Genomic DNA, 18,708 nt, shown 5'->3' on the forward strand with positions numbered 1-18,708 from the left:
TAATTAGATGCCTCAGGATCTAGGGAAGCACAGAGATGGATTTTTGAAGGCACATAATGATCTGTGTTACTGTTTTGAAGATTCAAAGGTTGCTATTGCTGCAGTTGGGGAAGTGTATAAATTCACAGCTGTGCTTCTTCCACATTATGAATTAATATGAAGGAACTCCTAGAACTCTCCATTTTCAAATTCCATAACAGAGCATAACTAAAGTGTCCTTAAAACTTCTACAGGATGAGCGAAGGACTCTCTTGCTTCAGGAGAAGAACAGGCTGTATGATTTCATCTGAAAAAACAGTGAGTCTGCTAAAGCACACAGATTCATAAATGCAGAAAAGCACTGTCTGACATGGCTCAGTCTCTCCTGTTATAAAAGCCATGACCCCCCAAACACTACACAGTAGTCAGCACTGTTTTCATGGTTAAAATAAGCTATAAAGTCAGAATACATCTACCTTTGTATCTTAATTCTGTATTAATCTGTGCTCATACAGTACCTTCTCATCTCTGTGAGCTGCAACACCGAGGGCAGTAGGGGGAGCTCCCCCCTGTTTGTCAGGGTTTGGGTACTTCTAAGCAGAATATCAAAGCAGAGAGACTATTGGAAAGACAACAGAAATCTTAAAATACAAGGAACAAGTCAGACTCAACTAGAGCCTGGTCCTGCAAACATATCTGACTGTGGAACCCACCAGCCTGCAGAGCACAGGGAATTAACAGCTCCACTCAAGCCTTTAAGTATTACGAGTGGCAGAAAATATTTACTGGATCAGTACAATATAAATTCAGAACAGCAAGAACAGCCATTGGCTCTGCTGAGCAAACAGTAATGGTTCCCATGCTGACCCTGCTGAAATTAATGGGAATTCAACCTTTGAGTGATGTTCTGGCTGCTCTCAGTGTCTCTGAGCAGTGCCACAGAGCAGTCAGGTAAGAGGCTATAGGTGTTATTTCATGGCAATTGCTCTACAGGCAGACACAGTTATTAAAGCCCTGCAGTCAGCAGATAGAGAGGGCAGCTTCAGCACAAGTAAAACCTTCGTACTCTGGCATTCCAATGAAATTGCTGCAAAACTTTAAATCCGATGGCAGCCCTATCCCTGGCTCTGGCAGAGCCTAATTGCATGGGGAAAGAAGCCTAGACAGCATGGACTCACAGCACAGATGCTGAGGCAAAGTCCTTTAATCCACAAAAGACCAGCAAAAGAAGCAAAGCTTTCCATAAATAGCAAGCACCATACCTGTCCAGTATTCCACCCCAGAGACACAGTGGGAATGGGCTCCTCCAACACACTTCTGCCCTCTAGCATATTTACCTCCACTTGAACACATCCTCTCCACTACTTCCCAAGGTCCTACTGTTGCTCAGCACATCCTTACCCACAGCTCCTGCTACTCAGCAGCTGAAGAAAATTAAATGCTTTCCACCTGACAGTCCCAGCAGCTGCTGCAGAGGTACATGACCCATATGTCATGAGGTTTATCCAGCTCTGAAGCACTGAGGAGGGACAAGGCTTGATGTCCATTTGTAGAGTAACACAACACTTCTCATTTGTACCATGCAAGAGTAAACAATGCCCTGGTTTATGGAGGAGAGAGGCCAAGCTGCAGATTTTAGATCCAGGGGTAGGAGTTTCTCTACCAACCATTTATGGAGCACTAAACACTCCGACGTTTGGGATTTTTTCAAGTTCCAACATTTAGCTTTTCACTGAGATCCAACCCCGGATATGAGATGCTCAAACCAACATCATCAGATGTCAACTCTGATTTGAATTTCTTGTTCTTAGATGCTTCAAACCTCATGATTTAAATAAATTCAAGGCACTGAACCACCAAAAAACCTTGACACTATATCACCTCTGTGCAGCAAACAATTTCTTCACAATACTATAAAGGCAAGCATCTATAAGACCAATTAATTTGAGTCTCATAAATAAGAAATACAGTAAGGCATTAGGACTGTAAAGTATGAATTTAAACATTTGGCTTCCACTGCTAAAAATAACACAACTTCATACTCTATTACTGAAAACCCCACTGGATTTATAGTAGCATCTCATTTTGCTCCATTAATCTGACTGCCCCAAGCAATTGCAATAGGCTGAGATGTCGAAGAATCATATTTATAATCTGTTGCTGCCAAGACAAATTGCTTTTGTTTGATAATAAGCCTGCTACTCCCCTTGGGATGTGGCTGCACTAAAACAACATGGTGGAGGCTTTCCATTCTGAAAGGCAGACATGCCCTTTCTGAACTTTAACATAACCAATTTAATTTTTAAGGAAAATATGGCAGGTAGCCAAAGATGAATAAAATTTCCATGCTGTGAGATGAGCAATAGAAGCGGCTTTTCTAAAGAGATGCTGTGAAAACAGCAACACAGTGTCTTATCAGAAATAGATACAGCTGCTGCTGTTTCGATGATAAACACTTAGCACTGACTCCGTGTAAGTGTTGAAATGCTAATGATGTGCTAAGGGAGCTCTAGGTGATGCTGCAGAATTGGGTGATTTCTCTGCATCTGTTCACAGATACATCCTAACAAGGAGATACATCCTAACAACCATCACACAAACGATTTGGACCCTACAGCTCCACACCTGGGCTTTAAGCTATTCACGAACTTTGAGTGCGAAGTACTCCAGACAGTTTGATCTGGTCACATCTTTTCAGGATTAAACCTTAGGATATGAACACAAGAATCAGTTCCCACGAGGTGAGCAAGGATGAAAACCCCCAGGGCCTCATGACTCTGATAAGTCAATATTCTCACGCTGTCCCCACAGTAGGAGGGAGGAGATGCAGCTGCCCACTGCATCCCTGAGGGTGCTTGGACAAGGGCACAGTTACCACAGAAGAGATGTTCTGGGTCATTTCTATCCCTTTCTCATCATATTTTGTGCATTTGTGCACATCTTTAGACTGTGAATTACAGAAGACATCAGATGATTTACAGAGCTTGTGTCTTACTTAAACTAGAACTCAGCTTGCTACAGCACCTTCTGCTCAAGGCAAACCTCCAGCAGAGACTTTATGGTCTGTGCACAAATGTAATAACTTTCCTTCTAGGTTCTCTCTTGCCTTCTCTTCAAACACATCAGTGTCACCTTGGCCAGTGTCTCCAATAACATTGATAACAACAGCTTTTCACTGTAATTTTACCTAATTATATACTATCTTTGGCTGCCATAAACTTTAGTTAAAAGTGCTGTGGTTCTACGTTTTTGCATCGTTATGACTTCATAATAATCTCATCATAGCAGACTCTGCAGAGGCTTCTCCTGGAACCACACCATGATCACTGACACTCACCCCGTCCCTGAAGTGAAGCCTCTGCGCTATGACATCATGTTGCGGTGACCCAGCCTGCGGTGGGGCTGGGGCAGCGAGATGCCAATCAGACCCAGCCCATCCACTGGATCGAGTTTCCCGAAGAGGCAGACTCAGAGGGTGGGTCGATGGGCGGCTCAGAAGCCTAAGCTGCACCCCCTGGGCGGTGCCCGGGTACAGGCCACCTCCTCCAGTTCGGGAAAATTCCCGGTTACTCGGTTGTTCACTGGTTCTTTGTTATAACTCCCGCCTCTCGGTTTCCCCCAGTGGTTCTTGTTAAATTGTATCCTCCCCCTGGCTTGTAACTCATTGGTTGTTTTCCCCGCGGTTTTCAAACTCTCCATAAAACTGAGGACAAGCCTCGGGGGAGCATCCCATCACATTCTATCCCTTCTGAGCTTGTTCGGGTTGCGAGACTCCTAACAATAAACCTGTTAGGAGGCAGACCAGAACAGCCTCTCTCTTCCTTTGTCTCCGAGCTAACGTGAGCCGATCCCGTCGGCTCCTGCCGTGTTCCCTCTGCAAAGAAGCCAGCTAGCTAGCCCAGCCAGCAGCTCTTTTCCTGATGCTGAAGTCGCTTCAGCGATGCACAGAAGTAACGCAGCTGGACTGTCTCTGACCAGCGGCTTGCCAGAGCTCGTGCCTCGAGCACAAGTACTGCGTTAACATCACTCCAACACTTTACAAAGAACACACCACGTGTCCAGAAAAGGATAGGATAGATTATTTCACTATGGGAAGTTAGAAAAGCAATCAGCAGCAAATCAGCTTAAGTCCCTCCTCACTGTTTTTTTTGTTGCCTTTAGGCTAAGCTCTAGTCTGTGTCTTCTGTCAAGGACTGTTTCCTTGGAAAGGATGTGGCTGAATCCACTTGGTCTCCATCTTCAGGGTTTGCATGGCCAACTGTAATTAACTCATTTCCTTCCAATACATGACCCCAAGTACTCTGAAATATATTTTATATATATATATACACACACACATATATATATAAAATTTTAGTTATACCTTGCAGATACCTCAAGAGGAATATAATAGTCTTAAATTTCCTAGTAGAGAACCAAAAGCCCAAGGGCTCCCTAACTCCCTAAGGTAAATCAGCAGCAGAACAAGATCAGAATCTGGAAGTATCAAACCTGGGCCCTGCCTGTTAACCACAAAGCTACTCTTTCTTCTGGTGTATTTGTCTTTAAGCCACAACACATTTATTCTGACAAAAATTAGCAGTAAACCAATGCCCAGGCACCTGTGGATACAGGAACTCTAGCATTGCTCACCATTAATACATGAGATGGACAAAAAGGAAAAATATCCTAGCTCTGTTCCCAGAGCTGCTCTACTGTCACTACAAATAACCACAGTTAAAAGAAAGGATGTCTTTGATCCTTACATTTTCTGCAATCAGAGAAACATTAGTGGAACTGAACAGGATTATTTTTAAGAAATATACACATACCTTTGATAGCAAAAACTCCGTGACAGAAGTCCTTAAAATTGATTCTCCCTAAATCATTCGGGTCCAAGTACTTTGCCAGTTTTTCCACCTAAAAGAAAAGATGATAAAATATGTGTTGAGCTTGGTGTATCATCTGTTGCTCTGATACAGTCTGTATCTTCTATAGAAGACTACAAGAAGAATACCCACACTCTTCTCTTGAACCAGCCAATAAATGGTTCTGCAAGGAGAAATCATGTCTTACATGACACTGGTGCTGAGTAAGGCATGTGCTCTCACCAAAATTTCTTCAGCTGGGACACATCAATGCTGTCCTATGGGGATCTCAAGAGCTTATTAAGGGGTGAATCTGTGACTTATCCTCTCATCACAGAGCAGGGTGGCCAACAGAATTTCCTTCTCTGGAAGCTCTTGCCATGCATTCAGTGCAGAGGAACTTTAAACCTTAGTGATTCTTATCACAAGTTCTCAGGGAAGGAGAAAGGACAGACAAAGATGTGCACAGCCCATAGCAGTCTCATTCCCTGAAGAATCCAGATTATAGGAGAGAAAACTCATTGGGCACTTGGAATGAAAACAAACTTCCCTGACACGGCAGAGAATATCATTTTTGTACAGGAAAATTAACAGTACAAAAATGTATTCATGTGATGACATAGAGAATGGTTGTGTCCAGTACACTGTGCAAACAAGCAATGTACTTACTCCTTATAATGTCACCTTCACAGTTCAGCCTTTCTGATCACTACTCACCAAAAGAATGAGATTATACTGAATTTAAACATACCCACCAAATTAGCACTTGCCCCAAAAATGGCCTGGCAGATTTTTCAGGAGGGTTTTGGGATAGAGGAAGAAAAACAGCCTAGACTGGAGAGGCTATTGTGCTGTCTAGAAAAAAAGGAATGGAGGAACAAGTAGCTGAAGAAGAATAAGGTGAGAGGCAGAACAGCCCAGGGAGGTGAGTGCACACACAGCTGGCCGTTCTTTCTGTGACAACCACACTGCTAGAGCTTGTGTACATCCCCTTGCATGCCTGTGCCTTTGCCTGTAGTACCTTGCAGGGACCCTCACTGAGGCAGAGGCAGCCTCTTGCTGCTCATAAAAGCTCATAGCCAGCTCCACACAACCCTGCTCTTGGCCTGGGCCCTCCAGACACTCAAGAGTATGAACAAGCTGAGAGCAGGGACAGCAGGCGTGGAGGATGCCATAGGATCCTGCTGCAGCACAATCTGTGTGAGCTCAGCTATGTCAGTCTGAGCAGCAACAAAAGCCCAGCTGGAAAGACGAAGCAAATGAATCCAGATGACCCAGTTTCTCAATTTTCTGGTGTGTTTTTCTCCCACATGCTAGCAAAACCCCAGCAGTTTCCCAAAGCCCTGCAGATAATGCACTAATGTGTGCGCATGACACTTCTTCCTTCAAGCACTTCTCAGTGCCTATAAATTCCCTCTGTATCAATAAATGCTGTGATAAGCCAAAGGGCTCATTTAGAGGAAGCAAATCTGGATGAGAAAATGACAAAATTTTTACTCATATGCAAAATTCTGTGTTGAATGAGAAAGGCACAATCCGACCCTTAAATTGAATCCTTTCCTCTCTCCTTTTCTTAGGGAAAATAAAAAATCAGCTTCTGTAGGCAGGGCAAGTAAGGAGCTATATGGTAAGTTCAGAGCCCATGACAAGTTAGACATCTTCTTAAAACTTTCATACCTGCAGAAGGCTTCCACAGCTCCAGTCCTGCCAGCTGGGCAGCAGAGCCCAGATGTCAACTATGGTGTGACTCACGATCAAATTCCTACCCTGGCATCACAAGGAATTACCGTAACCCCACTAATTTAGAGCAGCAGAACACACATCTATGTTTCCAAAAAAAAAAGCTACTTCACTAGAAACCATAGTGTGTGGTTAATGCACACCAGACTAGCTGAAAATCCCAACTGAAACCAATTAAGTAGAGACACACTTGATATGGAAAATCCGGGTCGGTGTTATCCCTGTCACCTTCACGAACAGCAATTGTGTTGGAGATTTTAATGTACAGATTCCTGCAGCCAGCTGCGAAGCCTCTAGTCTATTTAATATTGTGCTGTAACACAGTAGTGTCACGGGGTGTTCCCAGTGAATCTGGCACATTAAGTTTATTTCTCAAAGTTGATTCAATTATTTTAGTCTACCAGTTGCTCAGACATCTAAAATCACCCTTTAAAATCAAATTAAATGAGATGTTATGTGCCTGGGAGTGTGTACTATGGAGGAACAGAGGATATGTTCACATTTAGGTCTAAGCAATGTCTTAACAGTAAATGAAATTATCACCTGAGCAAAGTGCTTCAGTATTCAATTTCCCCTAAACCTAATTTGCAGGTTTTCAATTAGATTTTACAATACAAATAACTGACATCAGTGCAGGAGATGATGAAGAATTTACAGAACAGCCTGATGTAACGAATTAACACCAGTAGTGCTCACATCTTCAGCCAGGGATAATCAAAACAGCTCCCAGCACAGGTCAGAGGATAAAAGGATTTTGATCAATGGGGCCTATGTTTGGGTTGCATAGGGTTTGTGCACTAATATACACACATATTTGGTACATAAATCCCTGCATATTTGCACACAGTTTTCAAGAGCCTGCAGTGCACTTGATCATGCATTTTTACCAGTAGCTTTCTGAAATAAGGCAAGAAGCTCTTCCTAGTTAATTCCAGACTGAAGGCATTACTTAAAATTAAGTTAAATTTCAATCTATGGTGAAATAAACCACAGCTACTCCTAAATCTTCTCTGGTGTCTCCATTGTGTAAATCACCCTTCTGCTTCACTTTGTAAAGAAATAATGTCCTGTCCTCCTCCTTCTCAGAAAGGGTTGGCTCCCCACAATGAATCAAAAGTTGTTTTATTTATTCATTGCCTTGGGAAACTTATGGATTTGTCCATTTGTCCTACCTGGCAGGCTGGGTGACATTGAAGCCTTTTTTGCAGCCAACAATCCCCTGGGATTGGGGGAGTCTACAGCCTCTGCCAGGGAATGAGGGAACAGCAGTTCCATCCTCGGTAATGGAACGGGTGGCACAGCCCAGTTCTGCACCCGTGGGACACACAGGATGCGCCAGTCCTGGGCATGCTCAGACTCCTGGGCCCCACATCCCTGGGCTGTGCTGGGCTCTGCTGATCCCCTGGCAAGGGACACAGGACTGCAAAACCAACACCAAAATTCAGTGTGAAATGAGTGTGTGATTGTTGTGATACCTACAGGCAGCACAGGGAGCACTGTGTGCTCCTGAGTTTAACATCAGAAGCCATCACAATGAGTAGGGACAGTGTGTTGGGCTGGGGACTCTTCTCTGTATAGAGCAGTCCCCCACCATGTGTGATAGGCAGCACAAACAAGGATTACAAACAAGTTCTTCATTGTAGGAAGTGAACAAGGGCAGAAAAAATGAGCTGCAGGCTCAATAATCCAGCTGGTTCTTTTGGCAGTTGCAAGGGTGTCTCTAATGAACCCTTCAGTAGGCATCCAATAGTCAGAGAGAAGACATAAATCTCAGAGAGAAGAAACAAACCATGTTTCTTTGGGAAACAACTGGAGAAAACCAAACCTCTGTCCCTATTGTTTAACTTGCCTGAATGAATGGCTGGTTACCCTTTCAATGCAAACATGTTTCTCCATTGTAATAACTGCTCACTTCAGCCAAAGTATTTGCCTCTGGTCCCTTGGGTTTCCCAGCCATCCTGACTGCCCTGCAGAGGGGTGTTTGCCCCGTGCTGCTCTCTGACACATAAGAGGAGGCTGGGAACACTTGAAAGAGCAGAATGGAAAGGATGTTTGTAGCAGAAGGAGTGGAGGAAGGAGAGAAAAGAGGACAAATCATTGACAGACCTCAGAAGATATTTACTGAAACAGATCTTTTCTTGCAAGTGAGTTCAATACAGGGGCACCTGTACTGAATAGCCAAGGAACCCTCTCCAGACCTCTGGCCAGCTCTTGTACTGAAGCTGCCAAAACAGCATGAGTATTTTTTTCCAGCAAAGATTTTCTGACTGGAACTGAATCCTGCTTCCATTTGCAGGCAATAAGAAACTCAGACCTCTATTGACCTCACTTAATTGTCTTCAAAAAAGAAGAGATTTTGTTAACACAAAAAACATTTGTAAGATTTAGAAGTAGTTGAGTTCAGGGGGACCCCACACCAGCTCTATCCACTGCAATCTTACAGCAGGATCCAAATCACAGCCAGAAGATGCAATTTGAAGTAAACAATTTGTCTCAGCAGTCTCCCGTCATACTGCAGGAGTCTGTGAGCACGTCTCGCCCTGAAGTGCGAGCAGGGAACACCTGGGAGCTGTGACAAGGCAACACAAGCACTCGAAGGAAAAGGTCAGGCTGTGCTGCAGCAGCGACATTTGGGCAGGATCTCCTGAGGCAGAAGCATTTGTGAGAAACCTCAAAAAAAAAACAGCAAAAGGAGATTAAACATGTAAATGCCGCAGGGTGGAATTAGAGAGCTTCCCACATGATTTATACAAGGAGCAGCAGAACTGCACTTGCCCTGGTTTTAACAGACTGGCCTTTCCCACATCTGGAAGGGGTGTAAGTTTACACCTTGACAGTATGAAATGCTGCTCCGGCTGCAGGGCTGGGCAATGAGACCACCACGTGTGTGAGACCCACCCCTGTTCTTTTCACCAGCCCCTGGGTTCAGGTGTTCTTAGCATTGATGCTGCCCTGGATGTTGGAGCTCTTCAGTCAGAAGGGCTGTCTTTTGATGAGCTGGGATTTATATATGGAGGAGAAAGAAATGAGATTTCTCTGTGATATTGACACATTTCAGGGAAGCAAAACAAGATGAGGGAAATTATTTTACATTGCATTGGAGAAACTAACACTCACGCAGTTGTGGTACCCACTGTCATACAAGATGCTGAAAACACAGACAGGTTGTAGAGAACTGACATACAATTAAAACATCTTTTGCAACCAAAAAAAGAGAGGTTTTTTCTGTTTAATTTGGCAAAAGGAAGATCAAGTGATTATTTGTTACTAGGTATAAAGACTTCTGCAAACAGGGAACTGCAGGTTCTAAAAGACTGTAGCAGAAGAAAGACATAAAGAACCATCATCTGCAAAATAAAACTGAGCAGACTCCATTGAAAAGCAAGGCACGATTGTTTTATCAGCATGATTGTTTACCCACCAGAACTATAAAACAGGAAGGGTCTGGAACTATAAAAAAAGCCACTGGAGTTCCTCATCTGAGGCCTTTTGAGAAGGTGTGACATACCCGGAAGATTTACCTAGCCTAGAATAAGTGGGTTAAAATCTGAGCTGTCACCATCTCAGGATGTCACATGGGAAAACCTGATGCTCTCCCTGAACCTGACCCTACAGCACACACAGGACCACAGTTCCCAGTCACACATGTAAGGAGTGGAAGGCCAGCATTTTGGAGTCACAAGTCCAACCCATTCAGTCCTGGCAGACAGTGCATCATAAATAATTCATACCACTGCAAACAACACCATGAATTTCCATCAGCTGCTGTCTGATCCCAAAGCATACAGCGACATACATCATTGCTGGAAACAATGGCTTTGAATTTGCTTTGAATTTTGATTTCAAGCATCACTCATTGCTCCTTTATCTGCATGCTTCAAGCCTGAAAGTTGGCTTCTCTGTGAGCTCTCTGTAAACAGAAAGGATTGTTTCAGTTTCTGCTTTAACCGTGCACACCCAATTTAGCAAGTTAGAAGGCAGACCTTGGGATTGTGTCCTAAATGACATAAGAAAAGTTGAGTAGTCTTGGCCTCAACTTTGACCAAATTTCTAAATCTGTCAAATCCATAATTTACTAACGGCTGCAACGCAAAAAGTCTAATCGAATTCAAGGGAGTCCATTCACTTGTCTTCCCTGGGTTTAGCATCAACACATGGTATTGCATCTTCTTCCAAATATGACCTGAGTCCATGGGGCCTTGGTCCAAGAGGAGAAAAATATCCACCAGTTATCCAGATGGAGAAAACATCCACCATGTGGAGTGTGTGAAATGTATCAGTGAATCATAAAGGCACAGAAAGAAAGAGGTGGCTCCAGAGGCACTGCAGGTGGCTGAGTGCATCCAGAGGAAAAAGGAAGCTTCTTATGTTGATGTGTTATTGATGCTCTGTGCAAGCATCACCTGGGCTCAGGTGGGCGACAGGTGGTGAGTGCAGTGGAACTGCTGAAGCAGGAATGGTGAAGCGCTGTGGATCTGCAGCACACAAGGCAGGGCAGCTGCTGTCCTTCCCAAAGGCAGGGACACAGAGCTCCAATCTGCTGAGCTGGGCTGAGGAGCACAGGACAGAGGGACAAGGAGCAGAGGAGGGCAGGAACTGCCTCGTCTCAGCTTCTGGAGAGAGGCGGGCAGGAGCTATAGGATCCACATCACAGCCCCCAGGGCAGGAGGGTTTATCTAGACTGGGAGATCCATGCTGCTGGGGAAAGACATGGTATGCAGCGACCATGGGGCTGTGGCACAGGGGACAGAGCAGCAAGTCTTCCAGGAGCATGATGTTACCAGCAAATTACTTCATCTGCCTTGACTTCCCCTTCGATAAAATGGTGATGGCAATACTGACATGACACTCAGAGTGCACCATAAAGGCAGTGATACCGTGGGCAGCAGTGAAACCTGCATGGAGCTGGTCCATGCTGTAGCTTGTTGGGTTTTTCACCCTGTCTCACTTGCCCACTATAGTCTGACTTTCAATTTCTCAATGCTACAGGCTGGTGTCTGTTATCTCCGAATACATCTGCTCGACTGGACATGGAACAACAGGCACGCTGATGATCTGACACAATATACAGGTATTTCTAAACTGTGCTCTGTTGCAATGAAATCTGCCCCACTGGGCACAGCCTTGTCATCATCTTGTTTTCAGCATTTTGTTATGTTAACAGCATTTTATTATCTTCTGATGGTAAAAGACTGAGCCACAGTACTGCTGAGAAAACACATTAGGGATGGATTTGTTCAAAACATTCTAATATGCACACGAGCTATTAAGAGAATATAATACTCAATGAACCTCAATGAATGTTTGTGTATAACAGAAATACAGGCAGTGTTAGGAAAATTGATGCTATGATTTCTGTTCCATATTGAGAAATCACTTGCAGTCTTTAATACATGATGACACAAACCTAATATGGGTTAACAACAAATACAATTCTTCCATGTTACATACCCTAATTTTCTAGTTATCATCCTTACAGTTAGAATGTCTAACCATAGCTGAGATCCAAAAGTCATTGCACTTAGGGAACCCCTTCCCTCACATCATATACCTTACAGGTTAACCTCTCTACTTACACAACAAAACGTTTTACAACCACAAAGTACCACCAATAAACTTCGAAACAGAGTGCATGTGAATAGCTCTGAATCTGACCTCACTTGAGAAAGGATCATTGCATGGAATTAAGAAGTTTTCAGAACTTCCTCAGAGTACACATCCCAAAGAGACAGTTCACAGCTACAGAAACTATCTTCCCCCATTCTGTCTTCAAGCCAGAAACCACCAAAATCCTGGTGAGTTTTTCCTCTGCCAATCTACGCCTTTGGATGTATCAATTGTGTATACACACAACACCCCTAGAAGAGTAATTCACATTTATTTTGTCCCTCCTAATGCAACGTAGCAGCTGACACTGAGCAAGCACCAGAATCATGTGACCAACCTCTCTATACAGTCTCCCCCGCCATCTATGATATGTGAGAACTGAGAACCTTTCATTTAGTTCCTTAAACAGAGCTGATTTAAACAGGATTCCATTTCCCTCCTTCCCTCTGATGCTGTGTTGCAAAACAAGACATTTGGCTGGGCCCACCAGTCTTACAACAGTCTATGGGGAATCCCACACAGTCTGGAATACCATGGGAACAGAGAGCAAGGCTAAAAATATGCTGAGCCATCTGTTCACTCTACAGTGATTTTTTTGTGTTGCTCTGGAAACAAAGGGTTAATGTGTTGAACTGTTTTCCTAAAACCACTGATTCACTCACTTGCTAAAATAAGCAGGGCTGCATTAACACCTTCCCCTCCACAGCTACCCGAACTGAAGCCAAGGCTGCCTGGGAAAACAAGGCTGTTAGCAAAAGCTGTGACAAGTTGAAGCAAGGCACAGCCCATTATTGTCTCCATTAGCATAAGTCAAATACAGCAGAAAATAGTCAGATCACAAGAGACACATGAGGCAATTGGTCATGTGGGTGCAGCATGTTTTCCTTTAGACGAGGAGCAGGAAAATGTTTGCATAACATCAGGCTTATCTACAAGTGCTGCAGCATGGATTGATTTTTAATGAAAATACTCTTCCTCTCTGCAGCTTGTGGTGTGTGTGATTGTTCTCATCAGTACATAAAGGGAACTTACACAGAGTAATGTTTTTCATGGCTTTCAGTTGCGAGACATCAGCCAGACAGGAACTACTCTCAGAATAATTATCATTTTTTGTAGTAAAACTGGGGAGAGAGGTGGGGCCCACAGTGCCAGAAAACACTTTCTTGGTGCCTTCCTTGCTGACACAACTGCATTTTAATTGAGGTGTTATGGTTTGCAAAGAACAAACAAAATACCAAAGGCCAGCAGGAAGGAGATAGAGAGGGTAGGGAGAGCAGAGCAAGTCAGGTAGGTAGGTCACAGTGAGCAGCTCAGACATCAGGGGGTCTCCAGGGATACACCAGTGAAAACACAGTGCTCAGAGCCAAACAGAAGCTTCAGAAAATTCACCAAACCAGAGCCTAAAGCCAGTGCTGAAATCCAGGCAATGGCTCCAGACTGCATGGCTGACACAAAATCAGAACAAGCCACTTTTGTACCAGCTGTATGATGGCACTTCACTCGTTCATCTCTGATTCACAGGTCAAAAACACAGCTAAGTGCAACAGCACTCACAAGATATTGTATCACCCAGTTTTGTCAGCAAATCCTCACAGGCTGGATTTCTAGCCTGAAAGTTACAAAGCAAGTGTTACACTTCAGACAGCCACTTCTCTTGACTATGTGCTTTATTGTTATATCTCTCCTTAATGCACAGGGCTAAGGCACCAATATGCCACCAGCACACAGCCCTGTGATTCACACACAACATCTACTTTCAGAAAGATTTTGGTCTAACAGCCAGCGAAAGGCCTCCCCAGGGCAGCATAATTTGGGCATCCTCAGCTCTCTCAGCCTGGTCTCCTGACATCAATTTTGAACCCAGCTGTTACAAGGGAATGTGGTTGGCTTTTGGCATGCTCACATATACCAAGCGTGAAATGTAGGTCTTGAGATCTGATCTCAAATGAAAAAGCCTGAGCAGCAGTCCTGAAATTAAACTGAATGAAGGAAATTTCACGGCAAATTAATGCTTTGACACAAATCCTGGGAGGAATGAGTATGGGATGAATCCAGCTCAGGGAGACACACATTAGTTAAGAAGACAAACATCAGGCAGAAAGGTATGATTAAAGGAACAATATTCCGCTTAGCTGAAGGGAAAGATCTTAACCTTTAGAAAAGTGCGGCTGGGAGATAACTCCTTCCCCGAAGACCAGAGAAGGAAATGAGCAGTAAGTGCCTCTCATTATGGTGGGATAATTACCAAGTCTGGAATGAGGGTGACAGATTTGAACAGCAGCTGACTCCTCTGACGTCAAGACAAGAGGAGCAGGGATAAGCAGGCTGTGACAGCAGTGGATGAGCACGAGTCTGGATGGTCAGTGCTGAGAGGGGGTAGCAAGGAACCCCCCAACCAACAGCAAAACTACCAGGGGCTGAGGGAAGGAGGGAGCCCTTGCTGCATGAGCTCTCACAAGCAGCCAGATTCCTGACCAGAGTGCTCACACAGTGCTAATCTTTTTTAATTCCCCACTGTGCCTTGCTGCAGCTGCCAGCTCCAGGCAACGCAACAGCCCAGAAGCCCCCTCAGACCTCACATTCCCATGTCACGAGCAATTCCCCTATAGAGAAATGTCATTCATTTCCTCCTGCAGTGGAGGAAACTGTATAAAATCACACATAGAAATCCACATTGCTCGTTGATCTACACCAGGGAAAGACATTAGAAGGAATGATAATCAGCCAGTATTTTTGTGTTAGGAAGGGACAGAAATACAAAGCCTTCATGCATAGAAAATGAATGTTCTTTACAACCTCAGAAGCTGTACAAGTGTGCTTCATGTTACAGGACTGCCTGCATTGTGCATCCTTACTAGCCATCATAGCCTGGTCAACATTAGTACTTCTAAATGGTTACAAGGCTGAATGGAAGAAAGATCCAAAATGCAGTACAAAAAGCCCCAAAAGAGATGAAGGTGCACAGCTATGATGGGATTGTACTTTTGTGTTTTAGAAGTGTGCCCAATTAATCTCCTATCAATTAGTCTTGGTATTGTAAGAAGCTCAGTGAGGGACTGGACCCAGCATTCTCAGTTCATTGTACACACTATTGAAAAGATAGGATCTGACACAAAGGTAATTTTCTCAACTGACATGTGATTTCACCTTCTCTTCTTATCCAGAAACAGATGGACTGCAAAGTGTGCTGGTCCTGGGGACTAAGTAGGAAAAGGCAGATTTTAAAAAAGAGATTTGGGTAATGATGTGGTGACTTCCATCAACTGGAAAATCACATCTCTCAGGCTCAGGTAAGCAGGTCACTGTTCCCAGTCCAGCTGTCACTCAGGGTAATAGCCACTTGAGAAGCATTTCTGTCCACCTGTGTGTGGGACAGGACTGTTCATGCCTGTATGCACAGCACAGAGGTCCACAGGGCTGGTCCTGTTCTGTGAAATTCTTGTTCTGTTTCCCTCTAATGTCTTTTAAGAAGTTACTGTTTTGATCTTGCTCATTTCTACAGGTGCTTTTTCCAACTGCCTTTCAGTAGGGATGTAACTTGCCTTTTCTGTCAACATGCATATATTTATCATCTCCCAGCAGTATATGCTGATTTATTTTTGATATCTGTTGATGCTTTGTGTATCAGTACGTGACTTCATTTTTTCCCACATTAAAATCAAACCAAGCAAATCAAAAAATCAAACCTGACCAAAAATTGTCATTTTGATTTTTCCAGTGAATACAAGTTCCCTGTAGTTATTATGACAACATGTCACCCCAGGGTCACAGAGTGAAAATGAATTGCTTGGAAAGCAAAACCAACTTACCCTTTCACTGTAAAAACAAACAGGCACTGTTTAAGGGAATCAGGATAGCTTCTCCTAGATGGACCTTAGAAATAAGGTAAGAAATGGTCACTGGAGCTCAAATTATTATCTCTTGTGTAGAACATCCCCTACAAATGCCAATCATGATCCCCTGTGAAATCCCTAAATAGGTAAAAACTGATTACTGCGTATTTTCTAGACCTTCCACAGTGCGACTTCTCTCAAATACTAAGAGCTTCTGCTGCTGCTGCCTTCTCCCAGCCTGCCAAAACTGCGCTTGCATCTATTTTCCTCCAACATAAAGGCACCTTGTAGGAGTTACAATCAAGAGTTGAGAGAATGCAGAAATCACAACAGATTTATACTGCAAGGCCCTTACCCAGCTCCATTTCACTGCAGTGCTGGATCAGAGAAGCCAGTTCACTGCTAATAGCTGAACATGTACCAGCCCCCAAAAAACCAGAGGTTTTTGTGCTTTTCCAGTCTCTGCTGTGTGTTACCTGCTCACAACATAGCTGGTACAGTAACAAGGATGTAATTTACCCTTCAGTGATAAGGCTCAGCAAAGCTCTGTAGCAAAGGCACACGTATGAAACATGCGGTGGAATGCTCATTGAATTGAGGATGAAAATGAATAAAGGAGCCTTCTGAGAGCACCTTTCACTGGACCAGCTCAATAAAGGAATTCTCACTGGTTATGGTGAGGTTTCCTCACCATGGAGTAAAGCAGTTTCATGGTTTGTAACCATCTTGAGTTGAACAGACATTTTTACATCTGTCTCTCTGCCACTGCTGACTGTGGTCCAGGCATGGAGGGCTCCCCACCAAGAGGGCTGACGGACTGAGTCTGCCTAATGTGTTCATGGACTGGGTGTTTTTTTGTCCATGTTTTCCTAAAATCTCTCTATGAAGAGTCTGCCTGCAGAAGGAGGTGAACCTCAGGGCTCCAGCTCGGTCAGTGCATAGGGGGAAATGCTGAAGGAAAAACAAGCTGGTGCCAAACAAAATGCAGTGCTGGTGCCTCAGCAGCAGCAGAGAGATGCTCCCACCCCACTGCAAACCTCACCCTGTTCGCCCTGAAGAGCCAGCAGCTCCCATATCTCAATTGTCCTGGTTTGGACAGGATTCATGCACTTCCTGTAAGATTGGGAATAACAAGGTGTACAGCTATTACAGAGATGGGCATCCTGCCAACACCGACTCTGGGATGGACCAGAGACAAACACAATGTCCTGGATGGATGGCACCATGTCCCTCCCCCCCTTGGCTAGACAGCTCCCTGCAGGTTCCTGTGTGACTGCAGTGGGCTGGAGCTGAACAGCCTGCCAAGAATGGAGAAGGTGGAAGCGGTCTTGGAGATGCTTCACGCTGCCCTGGGAGCCATCCGGATAAATGCGACCTGGAACAGGGCAATTGCCATTCAAGTACATGCATCTAAGCTGAGTCACAATGAAATGTTACACGTGATGACAGCTTGTCCTTGCTGTCCCTTCCAGGGGTGAGTTCACATTTCTCACAAGAAAAGGTCGATGCATTTTTATTAAATGACCAAGTGCTGCCCAGACAGAGAAGCAGCGAGGTGGATATCGAGGTAGTGAGGCAGCCACAGAACCACCACATCATCAAAAGTTCACAGGACGGGGTTAACAAGGGGAGGGAAGTAGACAGGAGAGGGAAACAACTCCCTTAGCACCATTCTAAACCTGTCTAAACCTGACCTTGAACAGAGCCAGAAGCAACGACCTTGACACAGGAACCACGTGTACTGTATTATACAATGAAAGTCCTGATAGAAGAACTTAATGGCCATAAAATCTATAAATCACCAAAACCACAGGGAGATTTTTAACTCTAAAAAGTGCTTTTGCAATAAATTTCTAAACCTTGGCAAACAACACTTAGCCCCTTATTTGAGAGATGCTGGAAGGCATCATTATGAAGCAGACTTAAATCAGACTTAGACCAAGACTTTGACCTTCTCCACATGGATGTCACTTTTCAGCAGCCACCATCACTCAGAAACGATTGAGCAGTCAGGACTCCCTATACCACAGGACATCCTCCACCTTCACTGGTCCGGAACAAATCTCTTTATAGCCAAGTCTGTCAAAGCCTCATTAGGCAGGACCAGTGCAAATGTAAAGTGTTGAGGATTACAAATAGGAAGTGTTTAGAACCTTCATACCTGCTGGTCTCAAGTATGTGGGTTTTTGGCCAGTGCACTCTGGGGTTTGGACTATCATCATAGAGTTCAGAAATGCTGGTAAAGACTCTTGTTCCAAACCTGCATACAAAGGGTAACTTTCCACACATCTCATGTGGGGAGTTCATCACAGCAATTCATCACTTCGTTGTTTTGCAGACTTAGATGGAGTGAAGAGCCACAGAACAGAACACATTACTTCTTGCCCAGAGTTTACAAAATGGTTTTTCTTTTCACTGTAATAGGAAAACCTCTTGAAAGAGACTGTAGATACAAAAAATTCTGCTAGCAAGGATTTTCTTGCTATTTTCTAAGTCCGTGAGAGACTTTTCTCTCACGCAGAAGAGGTGGCAGGGAATGTAAACAACCAAGCCACCTGCAACCTTGAAAAGTCTTGTTTATGGTATAGTAGAAAAATATTTTGACAATGGATGTTTAGGATTTTAGCCAATCACCCCCAAGGGGTGGCTGATCCTTTGTCCAATTAGACTATGAAGAAAAAAATCTATAAAAGAGTTTGTAA

General features: G+C 44.0%; 1 protein-coding gene across 4 annotated transcripts in view; it reads right to left on the reverse strand.

Annotated features, from left to right (window-relative positions):
• RAB11FIP4 (RAB11 family interacting protein 4) overlaps window positions 1–18,708 on the reverse strand; it is a 121,688-nt gene that overhangs the window by 80,161 nt on the left and 22,819 nt on the right. For 2 of the 4 annotated variants that reach the window (XM_069032440.1, XM_069032439.1), the window contains exon 2: window positions 4,791–4,878. In XM_069032440.1, coding sequence (XP_068888541.1) covers window positions 4,791–4,878 — 88 coding nt within the window. Of the gene's footprint in view, window positions 1–1,241; window positions 1,337–4,790; window positions 4,879–18,708 lie in introns of those variants that run through there. The other 2 variants (XM_069032441.1, XM_069032447.1) reach the window with 2 other exon arrangements.

Source organism: Aphelocoma coerulescens, chromosome 18 (genome assembly GCF_041296385.1).
Source record: "Aphelocoma coerulescens isolate FSJ_1873_10779 chromosome 18, UR_Acoe_1.0, whole genome shotgun sequence".
Classification (NCBI taxonomy): Eukaryota; Metazoa; Chordata; class Aves; order Passeriformes; family Corvidae; genus Aphelocoma; species Aphelocoma coerulescens.